The 23,692-nt window shown below is 36.2% G+C and overlaps 1 protein-coding gene across 3 annotated transcripts; it reads left to right on the top strand.

The window, feature by feature from the left end:
- Positions 1 to 11,733: 11,733 nt before the first annotated feature.
- Positions 11,734 to 22,791, top strand: fshr (follicle stimulating hormone receptor). Of its 3 annotated transcripts, none has more exons than XM_058793147.1 (10): positions 11,735 to 12,167; positions 14,785 to 14,856; positions 15,617 to 15,691; positions 15,850 to 15,921; positions 16,230 to 16,304; positions 17,010 to 17,090; positions 17,757 to 17,825; positions 17,921 to 17,995; positions 18,197 to 18,382; positions 20,277 to 22,788. In XM_058793147.1, exons 1-10 carry the CDS (start codon positions 11,989 to 11,991, stop codon positions 21,397 to 21,399), a joined length of 2,007 nt encoding a protein of 668 aa, XP_058649130.1. In that variant the 5' UTR covers positions 11,735 to 11,988; the 3' UTR covers positions 21,400 to 22,788. The 3 variants fall into 3 exon arrangements, with proteins under 3 accessions (XP_058649131.1, XP_058649130.1, XP_058649132.1); XM_058793149.1 differs by having other exon boundaries at positions 11,791 to 12,167; positions 14,782 to 14,856; positions 20,277 to 22,791; XM_058793148.1 differs by lacking the exon at positions 14,785 to 14,856 and having other exon boundaries at positions 11,734 to 12,167; positions 20,277 to 22,789.
- Positions 22,792 to 23,692: the final 901 nt, after the last annotated feature.

Genomic DNA, 23,692 nt, shown 5'->3' with positions numbered 1-23,692 from the left:
CAACACAAGCCTCCTTCAGGCAGAGGTAATGACTATGAAGGACTTGAGTAATGAAATGAAGGACATGGCAGAAACATTCAGCCATGACTTGGATTCTCATAGCATCTGCTGAATTCATAAAGGTGTTGTCATGTCACCCATATGCAGAGATATGAAACTGGCCCATGCTATTATGTAGATAAAAATAAGAATACTAATAATAACCCCTTCATTTTTTTTCACGTTTTGTTGTGTTTCCACATCAATCTACACTCCATACACCATAATGACAAAGTAAATAACAGGTTTAAAAAAAAAACCCTTAAATGATTCCATTGCAAAAGTATTCATACCCTTATCTGGGACAGTTGAAATTTAGCTCAGGAGCATTCATTTTGCTTGTAAATGTTACCGCACTTTGAGTGAAGTTAACCTGTGGCAAATTCAATTGAATGGGTATGATTTGGAAAGACACTCGTCTTAATAAAAGGTCTAACAGCTGAAAATGCATATTAGAGCAAAGACCAATTAAGCCCTGAGGTAAAAAAACAACAAAACGAAAACAAAAAACCTGCCTGTAGAGCTCAGAGACAGGATTGAATCAAACCACACATCTGGTGAAAAGTTTGGAAACAATTCTGCTGCATTGAAGGTTCACAGAAGCATGTAGCCTCCATTATCCATAATGGAAGATGTTTGGAACAACCAGGACTCTTCCTAGAGCTGGCCTCCTGGCCAAACTGAGCAATTGATGGACAAGGGTTTTGGTTAGTGTGGTGACCAAGAACCTGATGGTCACTCTAGTTGAGCTCCATGATCATATGGAGATAGGAGAAACCTACAGAGGGACAAACATCACTGCAATACTCCATCGATCTGGGCTTTATAGTGGTGTGGCCAAACTCAATCCTCTCCTCAGTGAAGGTGCATAAAAACACATTTGGAATTTGCAAAAAAGCACCTAAAGGACCCTTAGACTGAGAGAAACAAGATTATCTGCTCTGATGAAGCTCAATTCTAAGCATCATGTTTGAAGGAAACCAGCTCTGCTCATCACCTGCAGAGTACCATCCCAAAAGTAAAGTGTGGTGGTAGCAGCCTCATGCTGTGCGGCTGTTTTTCAGCAGCTGGGACTGAGGGACTTGTCAGAGTAGAAGAAAAGCTCAATGCACCAAAATATAGAGATAGCCTTAATGAAAACCCAGTCCAGAGCATTCAGAACCTCAGACTGGGCAGAAGTTTCACCTTCCAACAGGACAATGACCCCAAGGCAAGCACACAGCAAGAGTGGCTTATAGACAACTCTGTGAATTTCTTTGAGTGGCCCAGCCACAGCCTGGGATTGAACCCAATCAAATATTCTGGAGAAACCTGAAAATGTGCGCCTGCCCCCATCCAACCTGACAGAGCTTAAGAGGTGAAGAATGGCAGATAATTGCCAAATGCTGATCAAAACTTGTCACATCATATCCAACAATACTTGAGGCTGTAAAGGGGCTTCAGCTAAATACTGAGTTAAGTGTTTGAATACTTATGCAAGGTACTTTTTATATATATAAGTTTACAAAGTTGTGACAGTTCTGTTTTTGTTGTGCCATTATGGTATATGGAGTGTAGGTTGATGTGGAATAAAAAGTCATTTGAAACAGTTTAACATAAGGCTGCAACATAACAAAAAGTGAAAAAATGAAGGGGTTTGAATACATTGAATGCACAACAGATTTGAAGGCATATTGTGTTTGTTTGTGTGTGTGTGTGTGTGTGTGTGTGTGTGTACTTGTTTATGCTACATTATGGGTAAATGTCCCCACAAGGATAGTAAAACCTGAAATATTTGACATTGTGGAGTCCCCTGCGGTCCCCACGAGGGAAAAAAATGATTAAAAGTAGTAAATGATGTTAATCTGAAAATCTAAAAATGCAAAAAAGTTTCCTGTAAGGGGTAGGTTTAGGTGTAGGGTTGGTGTAGGGCAATAGAATATACGATCTGTACAGTATGCGTGCGTGCGTGCGTGCGTGTGTGTGTATATATATATACAGTGAGGAAAATAAGTATTTGAACACCCTGCTATTTTGCAAGTTCTCCCACTTAGAAATCATGGAGGGGTCTGAAATTGTCATCGTAGGTGCATGTCCACTGTGAGAGACATAATCTAAAAAAAATCCAGAAATCACAATGTATGATTTTTTAACTATTTATTTGTATGATACAGCTGCAAATAAGTATTTGAACACCTGAGAAAATCAATGTTAATATTTGGTACAGTAGCCTTTGTTTGCAATTACAGAGGTCAAACGTTTCCTGTAGTTTTCACCAGGTTTGCACACACTGCAGGAGGGATTTTGGCCCACTCCTCCACACAGATCTTCTCTAGATCAGTCAGGTTTCTGGCCTGTCGCTGAGAAATACGGAGTTTGAGCTCCCTCAAAGATTCTCTATTGGGTTTAGGTCTGGAGACTGGCTAGGCCACGCCAGAACCTTGATATGCTTCTTACAGAGCCACTCCTTGGTTATCCTGGCTGTGTGCTTGGTCATTGTCATGTTGGAAGACCCAGCCTCGACCCATCTTCAATGCTCTAACTGAGGGAAGGAGGTTGTTCCCCAAAATCTCGCAATACATGGCCCCGGTCATCCTCTCCTTAATACAGTGCAGTCGCCCTGTCCCATGTGCAGAAAAACACCCCAAAGCATGATGCTACCACCCCATGCTTCACAGTAGGGATGGTGTTCTTGGGATGGTACTCATCATTCTTCTTCCTCCAAACACGTTTAGTGGAATTATGACCAAAAGTTCTATTTTGGTCTCATCTGACCACATGACTTTCTCCCATGACTCCTCTGGATCATCCAAATGGTCATTGGCAAACTTAAGTCGGGCCTGGACATGTGCTGGTTTAAGCAGGGGAACCTTCCATGCCATGCATGATTTCAAACCATGACGTCTTAGTGTATTACCAACAGTAACCTTGGAAACGGTGGTCCCAGCTCTTTTCAGGTCATTGACCAGCTCCTCCCGTGTAGTTCTGGGCTGATTTCTCACCTTTCTTAGGATCATTGAGACCCCACGAGGTGAGATCATGCATGGAGCCCCAGTCCGAGGGAGATTGACAGTCATGTTTAGCTTCTTCCATTTTCTAATGATTGCTCCAACAGTGGACCTTTTTTCACCAAGCTGCTTGGCAATTTCCCCGTAGCCCTTTCCAGCCTTGTGGAGGTGTACAATTTTGTCTCTAGTGTCTTTGGACAGCTCTTTGGTCTTGGCCATGTTAGTAGTTGGATTCTTACTGATTGTATGGGGTGGACAGGTGTCTTTATGCAGCTAACGACCTCAAACGACCTCATCTAATTTAGGATAATAAATGGAGTGGAGGTGGACATTTTAAAGGCAGACTAACAGGTCTTTGAGGGTCAGAATTCTAGCTGATAGACAGGTGTTCAAATACTTATTTGCAGCTGTATCATACAAATAAATAGTTAAAAATCATACATTGTGATTTCTGGATTTTTTTTTTTAGATTATGTCTCTCACAGTGGAAATGCACCTACGATGACAATTTTAGACCCCTCCATGATTTCTAAGTGGGAGAACTTGCAAAATAGCAGGGTGTTCAAATACTTATTTTCCTCACTGTATATACACACACACACACACACACACACACACATATATATACATATACATATACATATACACACACATACATATATATATATATATATACACTGTGTGCAGAATTATTAGGCAAGTTGACATTCTGGTCATATTTTTTTTCCAAGAACATTTTACCAATTCCAAACCACATCAATCTTAGTAACTACTATCAATTTTGTATTTAATCATTTATAAGTGATATATAATTGCCCATGCAGGCTGAAAGTTAAAAACTCCTTATTTCAGGTGTGCTGAATTATTAGGCAGGTTTTCTTTTACAGATAAAATGAGCCAAAAATGAGATTGAACTCAAGAATAAAAGTAAAACAATTATTAAATGCTCATGAGAAGGATGCAATACTAATGCAATAATAGAATTAGCAAAGTTAAGGCATGACCATTGGGCAGCGAAATGCTCATTGGGTCAGCAGGGTCAGAAAAAAACAGGTGGAGAAGAAAAGACACCTTAACTGCAAAAGAATTAGGAATTAATGTCAAGAATTAGGTGAGAAACCATCAGGAACCATTTAGTCTCCAGCACCATCATTTTACAGAACTGCAACCTTCCTGGAGTCTCCAGAATTACAAGGTGTCAGGTTCTCAGAGACTTTGCTTGGGTAAAAAAATATTTTAAATGACTCTCACTTAATAAGAATAACATGCTGAAGTGTTGTGAAATACACGAAGACTGATTTTTTATAGGCTTTATGGACAGATAAGTTGAGAGTGACTCTTGAAGGACCAGCATCACATCCTTGTGCGCCATAGTTTGAAAAATTTATCTTCCAGAATCTGGCAGTAAGTTTTAGGAGCTAATTTTTAATCAATCCTGCAAGGCAGACTTTTCAGGATAGGAGATGAACTAAAATGAGCTCCCAAAACTTACTGCCAGATTCTGGAAGATAAATTCTTCAAACAGTGGTACAAGAGGATGTGATGCTGGTCCTTCAAGAGTCACTCACAACTTATCTGTCCATAAATCCTATACAAAATCAATCTTCATGTATTTCACAACACTTCAGCATGTTATTCTTATTAAGTGAGGGCCATTTTAAAGAGTTTTTTACCCAAGCAAAGTCTCTGAGAACCTGACACCTTGTAATTCTGGAGACTCCAGGAAGGTTGCAGTTCTGGAAAATGATGGTGCTGGAGACTAAATGGTTCCTGATGGTTTCTCACCTAATTCTTCACCTTAATTCTTAATTCTTTTGCAGTTAACATGTGTCTTTTCCTCTCCACCTGTTTTTTCTGACCCTGCTGACCCAATTAGCATTTCGCTGCCCAGTGGTCATGCCTTAACTTTGCTAATTCTATTATTGCATTAGTATTGCATCCTTCTCATGAGCATTTAATAATTTTTAACTTTATTCTTGAGTTCAATCTCTTTTTGGCTCATTTTATCTGTAAAGGAAAACTTGCCTAATAATTCTGCACACCTGAAATAAGAAGTTTCTGACTATCAGCCTTCATGGACAATTATATATCACTTATAAATTATTAAATACAAAATCAATAGTAGTTATTAAGATTGATGTGGTTTGAATTGGTAAAATGTTCTTGGAAATAAAATATGACCAGAATATCAACTTGCCTAATAATTCTGCACACAGTGTATATATATGTATATATGTATCTAAACCAAATATTGCAATTTACATTATAAACATTTTATTTTTTTAATAATTTTTAAGTTAAGTACAAATATTAAAACTTGCATTTTCATTATAAAATTATAAAAATATGAAACTTGCATTTTCATTATAAAATTATAAAAATATAATTATAATAAAATAAAAATATAATAAAATTATAATATTATAAAAACATGGAAATTTGAATTCAAATGGTAACATCAATATTTAATAAAACATTTAATAAACCATTTTACAATTAAATAAAAACTGATACAGATGAAACAAAAAAAGAGCTTTTTGGCAGCAAACCCACCAGATGGGTTTAGTACAAACAGGGATAAAAATTAAAAATAAGTACCCCATTTCCACGTTTAAATATACTGCTGGATCTGTTTTTCTGCTGGAGGTCCTGGACATCTTGTTCAGATGCATGGCATCATGGATTCTCTCAAATACCAACAGATAAAAAAAATCTACAGCTGACTGCCTCTGTTAGAAATCTTATAATGGGCTGTGGTTGGATCTTCCATCAGGACAATAATCCAAAACAAACATCAAAATCAACACAAATATGGGACACTGAGCACAAAATGAAGCTTTTACCATGGCTGTCCCAGTCCTCTGACCTGAACCCTACAGAAAATGAGTGGGTGAACTAAAGAGGAGAAGCACCAACATGAAGCTGTGAATCTGAAGAATCTGGAGAGATTCTGCATGAAGGAATTGTCTCTGATCTCTTATCAGGTGTTCTCCAAACTCTTCAGGCATTATAGGAGAAAACTCAGGGCTTCTATCTTGGGAAAAGGTTGTTGCAATAATTGGGTTCCAATAATTGTGGCCAATATGAACTAGAAAGCAATTATTTCACAATGAGATTTTCTCCCCACTTTCAATTGTTTTACTTCAATGATATTTTAGAATTTTGTGAATTTTTTAAACAATGCAGATTTATTTTCACAGCCACCTTCGCTCATATTTACCAAGGGTGCCAATATTAGTGTATACACACACACACAGAATATATATGCATCTATCCATCCATATATTCACCAAACTGCTGATCCTCTGTATGGACTTTATTTAAATTACCTTTATTGTGATATTATCAATATACAATCATATACATTGAGGGTAATCAAAGAGCAATCTAACATGTAGAATAAAATGGCCTACAGTGCCCTGCTTATGCCATACCTTACAAAAACAGAGATTTTGAGGAATCTTAAAAACTATTCAAGAAGATTTCAAGAAATAGTGGATGTACAACAGGAGAAAATCTTCCTTACGGCATCATTTTAAAATGAACCCAGTTCCACGGAAGAAAGCAGCACCAACACTCTGACTTGACAAAATGTCAATGTGTTTTCCTCAGGAGAGCATGCTACTTTGTCCTCTCTTCTCAAAGCTGAACGCTTGGTTTGCTCCTGGATGTGGAATGTTAATGAGGTTGATGGGTTTGATTGAGGTGGGGTGGGAGAGAGAGGAAAAAGAGGGACAGAGAAAGAGAAGACTGCCAGAGCGTGAAGGAGTATGTCGCTCATAAGAATTTACCGCTCCCTCCTTTCATAATACAATAATAGACTGGAGGAAAAAAGAACTGGCTTTGTTTGACTTCACCAGTCCAAGACATAACATGTTTTGCTGCATGTCATCTGCTGATGTCAACAACTGCCGAAACAACCATTGTTAGAAAGTTTTATTCCACGGATCCAATTTTCCTGTGCTTCTTCACTGCCAGCGCATGCCAATACACACAACAGCATCTCTACCTGTTATAGTAGGATGAGGAAAAGCAACCTTGTGTTTTCAGTGAGTCACAGCCTGGATGACATAATAGTCACTATTTTCATTTTTAAAACATACTTCACTGAGCTAATTTCACATACTTGCAATGCCAAGTAACATTCAATTAAAGGAACAGTTCACCCAAATATGACAATTTGCTGAAAATTTCGAGATGGTCCTCACTGCAGAATACAAGATCCAGGGGGTGTGGTTGGATCTAGATCCAACTCCTCCCACCTTACATTTACCTAAACCTACCCGTCTCCACCCCCTGATCCCTAAACCCACCCATCCCCACCCCTAAACCTATCAATCTCCACCCCCTGGATGTGGATCCAACCCCGCCCCCTGGATCTTTGTTCTGCAGTGAGGGGCTACTAAACATTTCATTTACTCACCACAAGGCCATCCAGTGTACAAAGGAGTTTATTTCTTCATCCAAATGGATGTTTAGAAGAAATTTAACATTACATGACTTGCTCACCAATGGATCCTCTGCAGTGAATGGGTGCCGTCAACTGATAAAAACATCACAATAATCCACAAGTAATCCATATGACTCCAGTCCATCAAATAACATCTTGTGAATTGAAAAGCTGCATGCTTGTTAAAAAAAATGATGTTTTCATCAGCTGTTAGAACTCTCATTCTGATGGCACCCATTCACTGCAGTGAACCAATTGGTGAGTAATCTGTTCCAATGAAGAAACAAACTCCTAATTTTCAGCTTTTTTTCACCAACATTTTTAGGTGAACAATTCCTTTAATTAAAAACACAGAAGACTGCCATATTTGTTACTAATAGACACCTCCTCAAAATTGAAAAAGCCAACAGATACAGCAATACATTACCATGCTGCTTTTTGGACAAGATCCACTATGCTCAGACATGCTTGAGGGGGAAAAAGTTATAAAATCCTTCATTATCCCAAAGCCCCCATACACCTGAGCCCTTGGCGCTTTTTTGCTCCTGCCAATGAAAGAGTGTGAAGAGAATCAGGTAGCTGTCAGAGCGTATCTTATCATGTCTCCACAGAAAGACACAATATGTCTCTGCTGATGGTCTTGAAAACAGAATGAGATCTGTGAGGTTTTTCATCCTTAAACCACAGAACAGTCCGGACAAGTTCAAAGGATGTATATGTGTGCTTGTGAAGTAAATAACTCCTGTTTTGTTGTAATATATACTAATTTACATTTATCCTTTACACCGTTGCTCCGAGCAGCTGCTTTTTTGTGCAGAAATATGGGAGTTTTTTCAACTCCATTATCAGATGCTACATCTTTTGGGGCTACTGTATCCACGGAAGCGAGAACAAAATTGAAGATCTCATCAGCAAGGGAGCACATCACTAGGAATGCAGAATGCCGTAGCCTACGCTGTGTGTAGGCAGATAGCACAAGGCTCCAGGCAGATAGGCATCAGGCTATGAACATCCAGATCACAGCTTGCAGCTGGCTCAAAGCTAAATACAACATCCAGAGGTGATTGTCTGCGAGGGCAAATGCTGAAAGGTTGTTTCATTTTAAAGATACAGATGGTTTAGGGTTAATTTCCCCAAACAAAACATATATACTTTGCAACACATCTTTGCATAAACATTGCGAAATCATCAACATGAAATCTTACTCTGCTCAACAAAACATATTACGCAGGGTCTGGGGTTGTAAGCAAACATGAACAGTTGCACAAATGTAGGTTGACATGAATAGGTTACAACAGCATCGCCAAGAGCTACTACACAAAAGGGTTGATGTTTAGGCCTGGTTAGTCTCGTTTATGGTTCTCTTCTGCCCCCTGCTGACATGTTGTGTGTTATTACAATACAATGTCAAGTTCAGTCTGCAGTGTTGATGATATACAACTCATCATTTTTACTACTTTTTAATTATTAGTCTTTTTGTCTCGTTTTCTTGAGAAGTAAAATTTGTAAAATAATCAACTTCACAGATTATAATCACTTTTAACCAATTTTTCACCCCAATTTCATTTGTCTTTATTTTTATTTCTATTTTTCTAATTCCGTCTTTTTTCTAAGATCCATTTGTAAGATGTGTTCCACATATTTTTGTTTCTTGTTTTAAGCATGTATTTATCAGGAATTTTTCCAAATACCTAAAACTGCCTAATATTTGAAAACAACATCAAGTAGTTTACAGGGTTATTATCGTTAACTAAAACTAGAACTGAAACTAAAATTCTTTTGTTTTATCAAAATAAATCTGAAATACAGTAAATATTAGATGATAAACCTAAACTTATTTCAGTTAGTTGCAACATTTATAATTTCACATTTAGTTTAAAGCTGGAACATTAAAATTACTAACAGGAAAAAAATAAAATAAATAAATTAAAATAATAAACTAAACCTAAATAGTAATGTTAAAACAGGCAAAAGTACATATTAAAATTACTAAAAAAATTAAAAAGACCAATACAAAATATGAATGAAACATAATCGTGTAAATATTATTATTATTAATTTAATATGAATATTATTATTATTATTATTATTATTGCACTGTGTGCATAGGTATTCAAGTGTCACTTGTATCTATATGTTACATTCATTTTCTGCTCATCTTCATTTTTTTATTACAGAAGCTCTGTTGTTTCCTGTGCACTCTGTTGTGTATTCACCTGGGCTTGATAAGACAGGAACAGTCCTCTGATTGCCAAACCCAGCCAGCTATTTTTAGCACCTTCACTGTCCTTATCATCAAGGTAAAATAAGAATGTTGCTGAGAGGGCTTAATTACGTCTTTCAAACAGATGCAGCGACACAAGTCTCATTTCCCCCGTTCCCTCACTCTCGCTTTTGGGACTCTGTAGTAATGAAAAAGGAATTGACCTAAATATTCACTTTGCTTCACTATCGTTTCTAATTATTGCGGCATTACAAAACTATATGCGTTCAAAAGCATCTAAAGCTTCAGTTGTATTGTGGGAATTACAGCTTAAATTAAAATTCCATGCACGTGCTCAAAGGGAACCACGTTCCAAAAAAAAAAAAATCTAACATATGTTTTTCTTGAAGCCACTACAGTTGAATTCTACATGCAGGTCAAAGAAACAGAATTTAGTAATAATAGCAATAAAAACACCCTTTCCCTACTAACTACTCCTCAAGGTTATCCATTTATTCAGACTGTTTTATAAAGCCCACAGCTGAACAGCTCTCTGCCATGGTTATATTCCAGTCACAGCAGCAGTGCACAGCAATTAAAACTCTAAACTGATTTCTTTTGTTTCCAATAGAATTTTTTTTTTTTTTTTTGAAGGCACCCAAGGTGTGGAAAAAAATCTATTAGAATTTTAGCCGAAAATACCAAGTAAAATAATTAATACATTTACCACAATTTTAAATGAGAAAAGAGAGAGAGAAAGAGGGATAGAGTAACATTATGTTAACATTAGAGCTTTGTAGGTATATCATCTTATAATTTACAGAAAAAAATAAGTGTTAGTCTTTTTACCCTACTGAAAAATACATATACTAAAATGTATTCGAAATACATTTATTTCATACCAAGTATACTACAAATACATATTTACGTGCTTAATAAATGTGCTTTTAGTATACTAAACCTATATACTTAAAGCCTGCTAAATTTTGTGCTTAAATCCAACTAAAGATATACTGAAGTATGTGCTAAAGTGGAACTATCGCAGGTATACTTCAGGTACACACTCTAAATATCTTGCATTTAAAGGCTGATATTATTCAAAGAGCATACAGTCCTCATTAGTAGTGACACTGAAACACAATTTTTGCTTAATATTAAGAAATGTGCAAGTAGTATTCCAAATAAAGTTTAATTATAATATTTATATCAGTAAATATGTCAAGAGATTTAAAATATACTTAGAATTAAATAAATGCATTTTAAATATACTACTCTTTTACTAGGGTATTTACAACCCTAAACTTGCATTCTATCTTTTTATTCTTATTGTAGTTATAAAATAGTCAGGCATTTTAATCAGCTTCACAGAGGGCCTGTAAAAACTCACCCTAAGAGGCCTATGACCCACTTTAAATGTTAAAACAGAACACAAATCATGCTAAAATGCCATCCAATACTGCCCTAAAATGTTAACACGTTTTTACAGAGAATATCTTGCAATCTAATTTGTACTGTAAATTTAATAAGCTTTCATTCAGCCCTGCATCTTTAAAAACCTGTCCACTAATATTTTACAAGAGCTGTGGAATTTTAACTTCATAAGTATTAGCTAAGAGGGAGTGCTATAGTGTATCTGTTTGGTGTTAGTGTCTGAACATGCAGTCCGCTACTATCAAACTTACACATGTCAGACTCAAACAAAGTTTTTAAGACTAAACAGCTCAGGTCATTCCCTGAGTAAAGACCAGCACTCACAAGCCGACTAGCGTCAAATTCATATAATGAAGGCTTCCCCAACATTCATTCAGAAAGGGACTTTGTACACAAGCACAAATGTGAAAAGGAAAACACATGTTTACCGAATAGTTCGCACAGTACTTTCTAAAAAAAGTAACATTGATATCTACAAAATGAAACTGTTTTGTATGTAGCTTTTCTGGGACTTTCAGAGCTCAGTATAGATGGGGAGGACCGCATTCACTTTTTGAAGAAAAGGATGAGAGGAGGAGAGAAATAAGGATTTGGAGGGGAGGAATGAACAAAACATTTGTTTGTTATCAGAGGACCTCTCTCCCAAGGTCTCCCTGTAGAGCTTCTGACCAGAACGCCTCTTAGAAAGAGATCAACCTCCCTGCGGCTTCACTAGAACAGTCCACTACAACCAGAAAACACCAAGCAAACAGACTCCTAACGAAGACCAATCTAAGCGGTTCGGCCCAGAACTCACCTGGACATCAGCGGAGCCCTGCAGCTGCACTAAAGGCCTCAGTTCACAAACACCGCAAAAACCCTTCCACCCGAAAGAGAAGATGATAAAGAGGATGGTGTTGCTGATGATGCTGTACTTTAGTTTCGGCTGCTTCATGCCACACACGGAAGGCATGTTTGCTGGATCTCATTTCTGCTCATTCAATGGTTCAACTCGCTATTTCTTCTGCAGCAAGGTCCATGAGATTCCAAGATATATACCGAAAAATACTACATTTGTGTGAGTATAAACACACACTCACACACACAAATGCACAGTAAAATACATAGTTATGAATTTCACATTAGAATCCTCACTTCAAATATTTTGATGCTACCTAGTTGTTTTGGCTGTTTGGAAGTTACAGTATGTGTTGTTAACTAAAACAATTTAAACATTTGTTTTCATTAATTGAAATAGAGTTAAAATAAAATTAAATAAATGTTAGATATTAGATAAATGTTATAAATAAATAATTAATATATATTTTATGTTCTCATATATATTTTAATCATTAATATAAATAAATGTTAAATATTGGATTTTTATTTTTAAATGTTGCCGTAACTAAAAAACTAAGTTCTAAAATTACTCAAATTAAAACTTAAATAAAACAAACATTAAAAGAGGAAAATTACAAAAGCAAATATAAAAATAATATAAAACTGAAAATATAAAATTAACAGCTAATTTAACATATTAATAAATATATTAAATAATATACCAAAATAACACTGACATAGTAATGTGTATGTAGAAAATGTAGGTACATAAAATGTATTAATCATATTATTATTAAAAATGTTACTACAAAATATGAACAATTTTTATTTATTACTTACAATTATTTTATTTAGGATTTTTTGCAATTCAAAACAAGCTATATTGTATTCTTTAATCATTAAATTTTTCATGAAAATTTATTATAGAGGTTTATGCACTACATTTCTTACATTTATTTTAAATGAAACAAAAAGATTAAATAAATAATAATAATAATAATAATAATAATAATAATAATGAAAGTAATAAACAACACTGACAGTCTGATTAAAATCCTGAGATTCTCAGTGACATTGTTATTGTTCCAGAGCTTGTTATTGTGGTTTGGAGAGAATGTGATTGACAAAGAATTCATGTTCCTTTTGTGAGACCCAGAATATTTTTTGTAATCTCAAGGCTATCGTCCCTCATACAAATTCTCAAGCCTGACATGGGGGAGTGTGTTTTTATGTTCAATGTTTTTCATGTATTGCATGAAGTTATTTGTCATTTCAACCAGTCCAAAAAAAAAAAGAGGTAAATGTGAAGATGAAATAAAACCATCTTTGACTCCTCAAGCAGGTTAATCGAGGATTCTATTTCTGTTTTGAACTGACTGCCAGTCAGTTTAGATAAGGTTGCCCAACTCAATCTATCAGAAGATGCTCAGTTGGATCACACATTTCAACCCGGCAGGGCCTTTCACTGTGACTGTCTATGCTTTGAGTTCATTACTTCACAGACTTCTTTACTTTTCCATTTTGGAAAAAGCATCAAGAGCTTTTCAGCTTGTGCGTCTCAGCGTGTCAGACTTTCTACTCTGCACTGCAAGAACGAACAGTCCTGTGCTTGATAGGAATTGTTCATGCTGCAGATGTTTTCTCTCTTTATAACTGTAAATATCAAGGCTAATGTCTCTGAAGCATTACATACACCACTAATGACACCAAACGGAATCACAAAAATAAAAATAATCGCTCGCTTTCAAACACTTCCTCCATCAGCTATTTAGATAACCCCACCCCAAACTCAGTCAGGGACAAATAAGTGAGCAAAACAGTCAAACTATGATATAACAAAGATATAGTGATTTTTCTAATCTTTAATATCTGTATCTCTTGTACCAGATTTACTTTCCCGCGTGCTTTACAAGGATTCTTGTCCGCAATGCTTTGTGTAATTGTGCTGTCTGCGTTTCTGAGGGATTACAGGAATGAATATCCACAGGGAGAACACACAGACACTAATGACAGCGTGCAATAAGAATTACACAAAAAATCTTGACAGTAAATAGATTATTTGCAGCCTGCAAATAGGCTACTGGTAATTGTGTTTCCATTTCTCATAACATTTCGCATCTTGAATGACCTAGTTTCTGCTATGACTCATTCTGCTCATACTAACTTTCATGAGAACCTATTAGATTCCTGAAGTGGAAGATTGGTGTAAGTTCACAAATATACTTGGAAAGAGTTTTTAAGAGCATGCACACACACACACACACACACACACAAACACAGAGAGATACTCTAAATTTAAACCAGTCTGATCTCATGAGAAAATGAAGCTTGTATGCTTGAGAGAACAAATTTGTATAAATTTGTGCAATGTGATTTGTATGGAAACATATGATTTGTAGAAGAAAAAGTAAGCATGAAAGACTGAATTCATGCCAATTAGACAACACATGAAATGTAATTTTGTTTCGATTTCAACAAAACTGTCTTAGCCTGGTGTCAGCGTTAGAATCGGGTGGAGACGGACCACTCATTTAAAAATTAATAGGAGAATTTGTAGCATACTTTCCATTTAAGTAAAGAATGTTTGTGTGCCCACAGAAAATAGCTGTCAAAAGGTATCAGAGTCTACTAACTTGTTAGATACAAAATAAGTGATTGGTAATCTAGTGAAAGCAAAAATAAATAATAAATAAATAAATAAAAACAGCCTGAAACAGATGTGTCAACTTTTATATAGGATTGCTTATAATGTCACACTCACCTCTGAGTAGACTGTGCTATTTATAATTGTAACACATTGATGGTAATGAATTGTTGAATGGTGAATCACATCTCTTCTGTATAATTTTGAGCAGGGAGATCAAACTGACTCAGATCAGCGTGCTTCGCCGAGCAGCCCTGGCTGAACTACACGAGCTGAAGAGAATGTGAGTGCAAAGAGTGAAGGACACCGAGCTGTATTCTATTAAAACATGGAAGTGTATATTCAGCAAGAATCCAAAACATTCAATCAAACATTTAAAACTCAGAGAAATTGCTACAACTCACTCATTGCTACAACTTGAATGCTCACAACTCTTCTTGGCTTTTGGCTTAGTTTTGACTTAATGCAAAACCACATAAACACATGATATTTAGTCTTGATTCAATATGTTTAGACTTTCATATGGAACATGATGTTTAACAGTGACCCAAACACTAGAGATATGTATCACAGTATTAAAATGGTGCAAAACCTAGGATAGAATAATTGTGAATAAAAACGTAAAAGAAGTGTTAAAGAATAAAAGTGTTTTTTGTTTTTTTCTTATTCAAAGAGATAAAATTAAGTTTATTTAATCTCAGACTTATTTTGTTTTATTTATTAAGTCAGTATTTGTATAGTGATTTGATTTCCCCTAGTGCTCTTAAAAGGAATAATACATTTTTTTTTTTTTTTTTAATTGCTGAAAATGTACTCACTCTCAGGCCATCCAAGATATAGATGAGTTTGCTTCTTCATCGAAACAGATTTGGAGAAATTTTGCATTACGTCACTTGCTCACCAATTAACCCTCTACACTGAATGGGTGCCGTCATAGAGTTCAAACAGCTGATAAAAACATCACAATAATACACAAGTAATCCACACGACTCCAGTCTATCAGTTAATATCTTAGACATTCATATAACTATTCTCCTCCTCAGAGTGCTGTCTGAGAATGATGCTCTTGTGCGAATTGAAGACTACGCCTTCTACAACCTGACAGAGCTAAAGGAAATGTATGTTGCTGCACTACATGTGGAAATTACAACCAGTTACATTCTTGTCAGAACATGGTTGCGGTTAACAATAGTATGTTAAAATTTGAATCACAAGTTGTAGTAAATAATATGAAAGACAAAACAACTTTGTTTCTATCTATCCATCTATCTTACAGTACTATCACAAAATCAAAAAATCTTGAGATCCGAGAACGTGCCTTCTGGAGACTTCCAAAGCTACAGTATCTGTGAGTTCTCTTCTGTCTTCATTACTCTTGTCTAGTAAATTCTGAATCATTTTGGTCTCAGGCTGTGGTTCTGCAATTTAAAGGGAGTATATTCCCACAAGGGTTTCAGTCTATCATTGAGTTATTTTCAAAGTCCTGAAAGACCTCAATAAAAGCAGAATGACCTAAACACGGGTCAATATCCATATCAAATGTTTCTCACAGGAAACAAAGGCTGTAGATACAAAGACAAAATACAAATGCCTCTCTGACGTATATTCCATTCATTAATCTGGACTGTATGTGTGCGTGTGTGTGTGTTCCTTTAGGACTATATCAAACACTGGTATTAAATTCCTACCTGATTTCTCCAAGATCAACTCTGCTGCTTTTGAATTTCTATTGTAAGTCTCTACTCATGTTGTCACTGTCTTAATGTATACACTATAAAAAAAAATAATAATAAATTTAAAAAGTGACATTTACGGTAAAATACTGGAAGCTGTGGTTGGCAGAACTTTAACGTAAAATAATATGGCAGAAATATTTTAGGATTTACAGTCTGAATTTACATTCACAGTATGTAAATTAAATGTTAATTAAGTAATGTTAATATACCCACCTATTGAAGTACTAATATCTATTTTGTACTTTTGTAATACACTGATAACCACCAATAACAGGTGGTGATGAGAAAGTCACAGGACGAACCAAAGCTCATCACAAACAGCTTTTTCACAAGCTAAAAAGGTCAATACTGTCATGCAGGGAATTCTTACAGTTTTTTCACTGTAAATTATACAATGACTTGTTCTTTTTCACTTCCAAAAACCAACAGTATTTTACTGAAAAATTACATTAACTGTAATTGCAGTTATACACCGTATACAGTACGGGAACTTACTGTTAACCAATTAACAGGTTTTTACTGTAGCTTTTTACAGTCTTTTACTGTTAAAATCACACCCATTTTTTACAGTGTATTTTTACTTGGTTTGGGTGGATTCCTATTCAAAAAAACATACCATTTGTAAATATTTACAAAGAATTTATCCATATAGAACAGCTGATCTATGTTAAATCTATGCTATATCATCTCTACATTACAGTGATCTACAAGATAACATGCGCATAAATGAGATTCCTTGTAACGCTTTCCTCGGATTGACCAGTGCCACCATAACTGAGCTGTAAGTATGCAAGTGCGTGATTGATAATTCCCAAAGAGTTATTCTTTATATGAGGAATGGATAATGTGATGGGTTGTTGAATTGTTGAAAATGAATGTACACACTTAAATTGAACAAAGTTAGTCTTGGAGTACATAAAAAATGTTTAAAAAAAAAGCTGTTCAAACTATTTTTAAATAATACTGCAGCAAAATTACATGTATTGAATTAATTTTTACACTACACAATAATGGAACTTTCAGTTACCAGAATAATTAAGAGATTAAATTAACAGATTTTTACTGTATTCACGATCAGTTTAAAGGTTACTTTTAATCAGCACATTAAATTGACATTTATTTATATTTAAGATAAATGCTGTTCTTCTGAACTCTCTATTCATTCAAAGAATTAAAAAAAAAAAAAAAGTGTGTCATGGTTCTCACAAAAAAAAAAAATAATAAAGTAGCACAACTGTCTTCAACATTGATGGTAATAAGAAATGTTTCTTGAGCACCAAATCAGCATATTAGAATGATTTCTGAAGGATCATGCGATACTGAAGACTGGAGTAATTATGCTAAAAATTCAGCTTTGTCATCACAGTAAAATATATTAAAACAGAAAAGTAAAATCTTACCAACCCCAAACTTTTGAAAAGTGGACTAACTTAATGTACTATTGCAGGAGATTAACAAAGAATGGGATCCGTGAGATAGCCAGCTATGCATTCAATGGTACCAAAATTGAAAAACTGTGAGTTCAGTTACATCCTTTATATATTCATAAATTAGCATCTCACATAAAACCTCTAATCTTTCATCTAATCCCCTGCTCTCTCTTTCTCACAGATTTCTCATGGGAAACCAGGAGCTGAGTCATATCCACCCGTACGCCTTTAAAGGAGCTGAAGGCCCTATCGTTCTGTAAGCATGAACAACTCTGACTTTCAACAACAATACAACTCACCAGCTGGAGCACCACACACCCACTCTATGTCCTCAGGACAAACTCTTACAGCAATGCCTGTTTCACTTACACTAACCTCTGTTACCTGGTTTAGTTCAACAACAAGCTAAGTACACCCAGTCCTGCTCTGGACACTGAAATGGCTGTTTTCATTACAGGGACATCTCACGTACTTCTGTCCACACCCTGCCAGAAAGCATCCTGAGGACTCTTAAGCTTCTGACGGCCACCTCTGTCTACTCTCTAAGAAAGCTTCCCAACCTGAAGCTGTTTAATGAGCTCAAGCAGGCCAACCTGACCTACCCCAGCCACTGCTGTGCCTTCAAAACCTTCAAGAAGCACAAGTCAGTTACACACTGCATTAAGTTCATGTATAACTTACTCATCCTTATATTATTCCGAACCTGTGCAGGTTTTTTTTCTTTTTCTTTTTTTTTTTTACAAAAGGAGATATTTGGAAGAAAGTTTATGCTGCTCATTCCATACAATGTACTGTAATTAGATAATAACAAATGGTGCAAAAGCTGCCAAAATGACCAAAAAGCACCATAAAAGTCTGTTCATAACTAGGCCAATATTTGGTGAGAAAATTCGGTATAAACATTTTCAAATGATCAGCTGTTCCATCTGTTAAGTTATTTATGTTTTGTTTTGTTTTATTAAGAGAGAGCTTCTAATCATTTCCGTCACACTTCAAATAAAGCCGGCTAACCAATCAGATTTGCACTTTTGGTCAAACTTTAACTTGGTCAACTTTAGTTTGATAAACACTATAGCTAATCCAAAATATGTAAATACTAAATAATATGTAAATATGTAAATACTGTGACAAGCAGGTGCCAGAAACAGAAAGTTTCGCAGTGCTTTGTAGTAATTTCTGCTTATAAGCGCCACCTACTGTCAGAGAGTGAATTTGCATTTTCATTCATCCTGTTTTTCATGCATTTGTCTGAACACACAATTTACATGCAAAAATAAGACAGAATATTAGTAAAAAATATTCCAACAGGCTGTCATGGCGATTCGTAATTATATTTTGTATATATTATTTGAATTATATTATAAATATTTAACCTTTTTAAAAATTCATATGAATTTGTACAATATCATTTGTATGTTGTTGTAAAACATACAAACCGTACAGAAATCTAAAAACTTCTGTACGAATCACATTGTACAAATTCATACAAACAAAGCTCTCATAAACAGTGGCATGCAAAAGTTTGGGAACCCCTTGCAGAATCTGTGAAAACGTGAATAATTTTAACAAAATAAGAGAGATCATACAAAATGCATGTTATTTTTTATGTGTTATTTCACATAAAAGATGTTTACATATAGTCCACAAGACAAAAAAAATAAATAAATAAATAAAATAAAAAAATAGCTGAAATTATTAATATAACCCCCTTCAAAAGTTTGGGAACCCTTGGTTCTTAAAGGAACACTCCACTTTTTTTGGAAATAGGCTCATTCTCCAACTCCCCCAGAGTTAATAAGCTGAGTTTTACCGTTTTGGAATCCATTCAGCCGATCTCCGAGTCTGGCGATAGCACTTTTAGCATAGCTTAGCATAGATCATTGAATCCGATTAGACCAGTAGCATCGCGTTCAAAAATGACCAAAGAGTTTCGATATTTGTCCTATTTAAAACTTGACTCTTCTGTAGTTATATCGTGTGCTAAGACCGGCAGAAAATGAAAAGCTGCGATTTTCTAGGCCGATTTGGCTAGGAACTATACTCTCATTCCGGCGTAATAATCAAGGAACTTTGCTGCCGTACCGTAAAAAACTTTTAGAATTTGAAGATCAAGGTAAATTCATTTGTCTTCTGGGAAAGATGCAAGTATCTTCTGTTGCTTCCGAAGGGCAGTACTAAATGGAAAAAAAAAGAAAGAAATTTCAACAAAGTAAGAAAGATTTGGACATTTTCATCCTGTTCAAAAGTTTTCACTCCTCCCCCCCCACACCCCCCATCTCATCCCATATTGGGAATATTATGCACGAGTCATATCAACTAATTTTATGATGCCTTTTATTGTCATTTTAAGAGCTAGTCACCATTCACTTTCATTGTCTTTAAAAGAGCAGCGTTAACATTCTGCTAAACGTGTCCTTTTCAGTTCCTTATAAAAAAAGACATTGATGTTTGAAACAAAATGAGGATAAGTTAATGGTGATGTAATTTTTCATTTTCTTCCTTTAATACTGAAAGCTCAACTGTACCTGTTCACACAGGTCTGTGAAGAATCAAATTTGTAACGATTCTGGTGCCCACCTCTTCGAACCATACTTTTTTGAAGACCACTGTAAGGATATAATAGAAGTGACCTGCTACCCCAGACCAGATGCATTCAACCCCTGCGAGGACATAATGGGTTTTACATTCCTGCGTGTTCTGATCTGGTTCATCAGCATATTGGCCATCGTTGGCAACTGTGCTGTCCTCCTGGTGCTCCTTACGAGCCGCTACAAACTGACTGTTCCCAGGTTTCTAATGTGCCACCTGGCTTTTGCGGACTTTTGCATGGGCATTTACCTGTTGATCATCGCTGCCAAGGACATTCAGACACAGTCCCGCTACTACAACTATGGCATAGACTGGCAGACGGGAGCTGGGTGCCATGCGGCAGGCTTCTTCACAGTTTTCTCCAGCGAGCTGTCGGTTTACACTCTGACTGCCATTACCCTGGAGCGCTGGCACACCATCACTTACGCTATGCAGCGGGAACGCCAGCTGCGCCTGCGCCATGCCTGCACAATAATGGCGGCTGGGTGGCTTTTCGCCCTGTTGACTGCTCTGATGCCCATTTTGGGAGTGAGCAGCTACAGTAAGACCAGCATCTGCCTGCCAATGGATGTAGAAACGATGATTTCACAAGGTTACGTGATGCTGTTGCTCCTACTCAACGTAGCTGCTTTTCTAATCGTATGTGTCTGTTATATGAGCATCTACCTGACTGTACACAATCCCACCTTTGTTCCTGCCAATGCAGACATGCGTATAGCAAAGCGCATGGCCGTGCTCATCTTCACCGACTTCTTGTGCATGGCTCCCATCTCGTTTTTTGCCATCTCTGCATCCTTAAAGCTACCGCTAATCTCCGTCTCTCATGCCAAAGTCTTGCTGGTGCTTTTTTACCCCATAAATTCCTGCTCAAACCCGTTTCTCTACGCCTTCTTCACCCAAACCTTCAAGAGGGATTTTTTCATTCTGACCAGCCGATTTGGCTGCTTTAAAACACGTGCGCACATTTACCGCACAGAGATCTCTTCGGGCCAAAACGGAGCCATGGTGCCTTCGCCAAAGACTAGTGATGGAACACTGTATTCCTTGGTACAAGTCGCCGAAGTGCACTGATCACTAACTCAGTCTACCAAAATATGCTGCTTGGAAGCTGAAATGAGGATAAATAAGGAAAGACGTGGAATCTGGATATGAAATTCTGAAAGACTTCTAATGGCATGTAATAGGGTAAAGGCATCTCATATTGATTTTGTGTACTTACAGTGTTTGACCTCTTGGGTCAAATTATTCAGATGCCTTAGAAGTACATACTCCATTCACAAGATGCTGCTTGATTGACCTTTGACATATCCTGCATCGATTAGTGCACAAATTGAGATTAGGAGATATTTTTATCATGAATAACGTAGATCTCTACATCTTTCAACAAGCATGCAGCATTACATATTGTCAAATTACGTTATTCATACTTCTGTAGTGAAAAGCTTGTCAAATTTAAAGGGATTATGCATCCAAAATTTCCAGCATCATGTTTTTCAAAACTTGTTTATCATCTGCAGAAAAGAGGATGCTTTAAGGCTCTTTAAGGCTTGCTGAAACTGCTGGCAAAGGTCAACATGCAAAAAATAAAGAAATAATAATAATAAAAAAAATTGTAAACCATTAACAGCGTGTTTTGTATATTTGTTCATTTTACATAACCAAAAATAATAGAAGTCAAAAATAATTACACTACATAAAAACCTCCAGATCCATTTAGATGGTTTTGTTTTCAGTTCTCATGTGTGCTGAAACTAAGAGGACATTTATAGCCCTTGCCATTGCCTACTCTTATCACAAATATTTCAGTCCTTTAGCACTGGAATGATTTGTTCAAGGTCACTATAACCTCGCGGACCAACCGCAGTATGAGAGATGTCTGAGAGAGTATGAGAATTTTAAGTTGAATGGATTTATGGTACAACCAATGAATCCTTCACTGGACATTCACACGACAGAGTCTGCTTCTGCTTTACATGAACTGAGGTACAATTTCAAACCCAAGTTAGGAGTGAGTCTCTCTCTGTCCAAGTCTTGACTCTATTCTTATCTTTGCACCTGCAATAATGTTTAAGCTCTGAGACAGAGAGCTGTTGTTCTGCTGCTTTTTTTTTTTGGCAGTAATGTTTGCCTCAGTGTTGGAGTGGAGCGATGGGAGTGTGTGGCAGTTACAGCAGCTGTGCAATACAGCGCCCTGAACTCAAACCTCAAATGGGCTGAGGAAGTTCACACACAAAAAAAGAGGAATCTGCTACGAAGATATGGCTCATGTATCAAGGCCAAGGGTTCAATGCCGTAAGTCAAGGGAACAGTGGACAGCAAGAAAGCCACACACTGAGAAGGCAGAGAGTAGTTACTGCAACCATTAAAACTTTTTTTAGGAGATAATCATTACTTTTAAAAACCCATGTCTGTGGCTCACCATATTTTAATTCCTACACCCACAGTGACAACTAAGATGATTATATTAATTCAGCACTATGAATATTTCTGTATACAATAAGAACACAATTCAGGTTTTCTGTGAATATCAGTCAATGGCTGCACCTGACCACTGGATGGCGCTGTAATCCACCAAAAGCATAAAGCAAGTCATTAAAAAAAAAAAAAAAAGCACTGCATACTTGCATGTTACTCTTGTTATTGCTACAGAATATGGTAGTTAAACTGTGCACGGCATGCAAATATTCTATATGCATAGATTAGCCAAAATGAACAAAGCTTGTGGTGGAACATCCCACAATGCTATGCGCTTGACATGACCGTGTGAGAAATTATCCTGAAAGACTATCAGATGTGATTAACACCTCTTTCTTGAGTCAGTGTTTGATTGAACTAACAAATTCTTACACAAACTGGATTTTTTTTAAAAATGCAATAAAGCCGTTTTCATTTTTTATTACAACGGGATGGAACTCGATCTGAGCTATATATGTAACTTAATAGGGAAATCTGACAACAATGTTGCATAGTACTGTTTACTTTCACTTACCATTTTCCAAAACTAGTAGTCAGCATACAGTGTATATTTCCGCAGGATTCATTAGCTAGTATTCCACATGGAACATAGCCTTAAGGCCTGTTCACACTAAGGACGATAACAATAACTATGAAGTTTGAATAATCATTCTAATTCTATGAGAATAGGAAAATGCATAACTGCAACGATAACCGTGCTACGAAAAGGATTCCAAATGTCATTGGAATTACTTTCAGAACGATTAAAGCATTGACAGAGAATCAGAATCCACCAGTGTGGACGCTAATATAGTTATCGTTCTTGTTGTTAAGCTGTTTTTAAACTATTTTCGACATTCACATGAAGGTCACATTTTAGGGTCGCCTGTGGAAGTCACATGGAACTTTA

The sequence above is a fragment of the Onychostoma macrolepis genome, chromosome 12 (assembly GCF_012432095.1).
Source record: "Onychostoma macrolepis isolate SWU-2019 chromosome 12, ASM1243209v1, whole genome shotgun sequence".
Lineage (NCBI taxonomy): Eukaryota > Metazoa > Chordata > Actinopteri > Cypriniformes > Cyprinidae > Onychostoma > Onychostoma macrolepis.
This window is presented reverse-complemented; position numbering and strand designations above follow the sequence as displayed.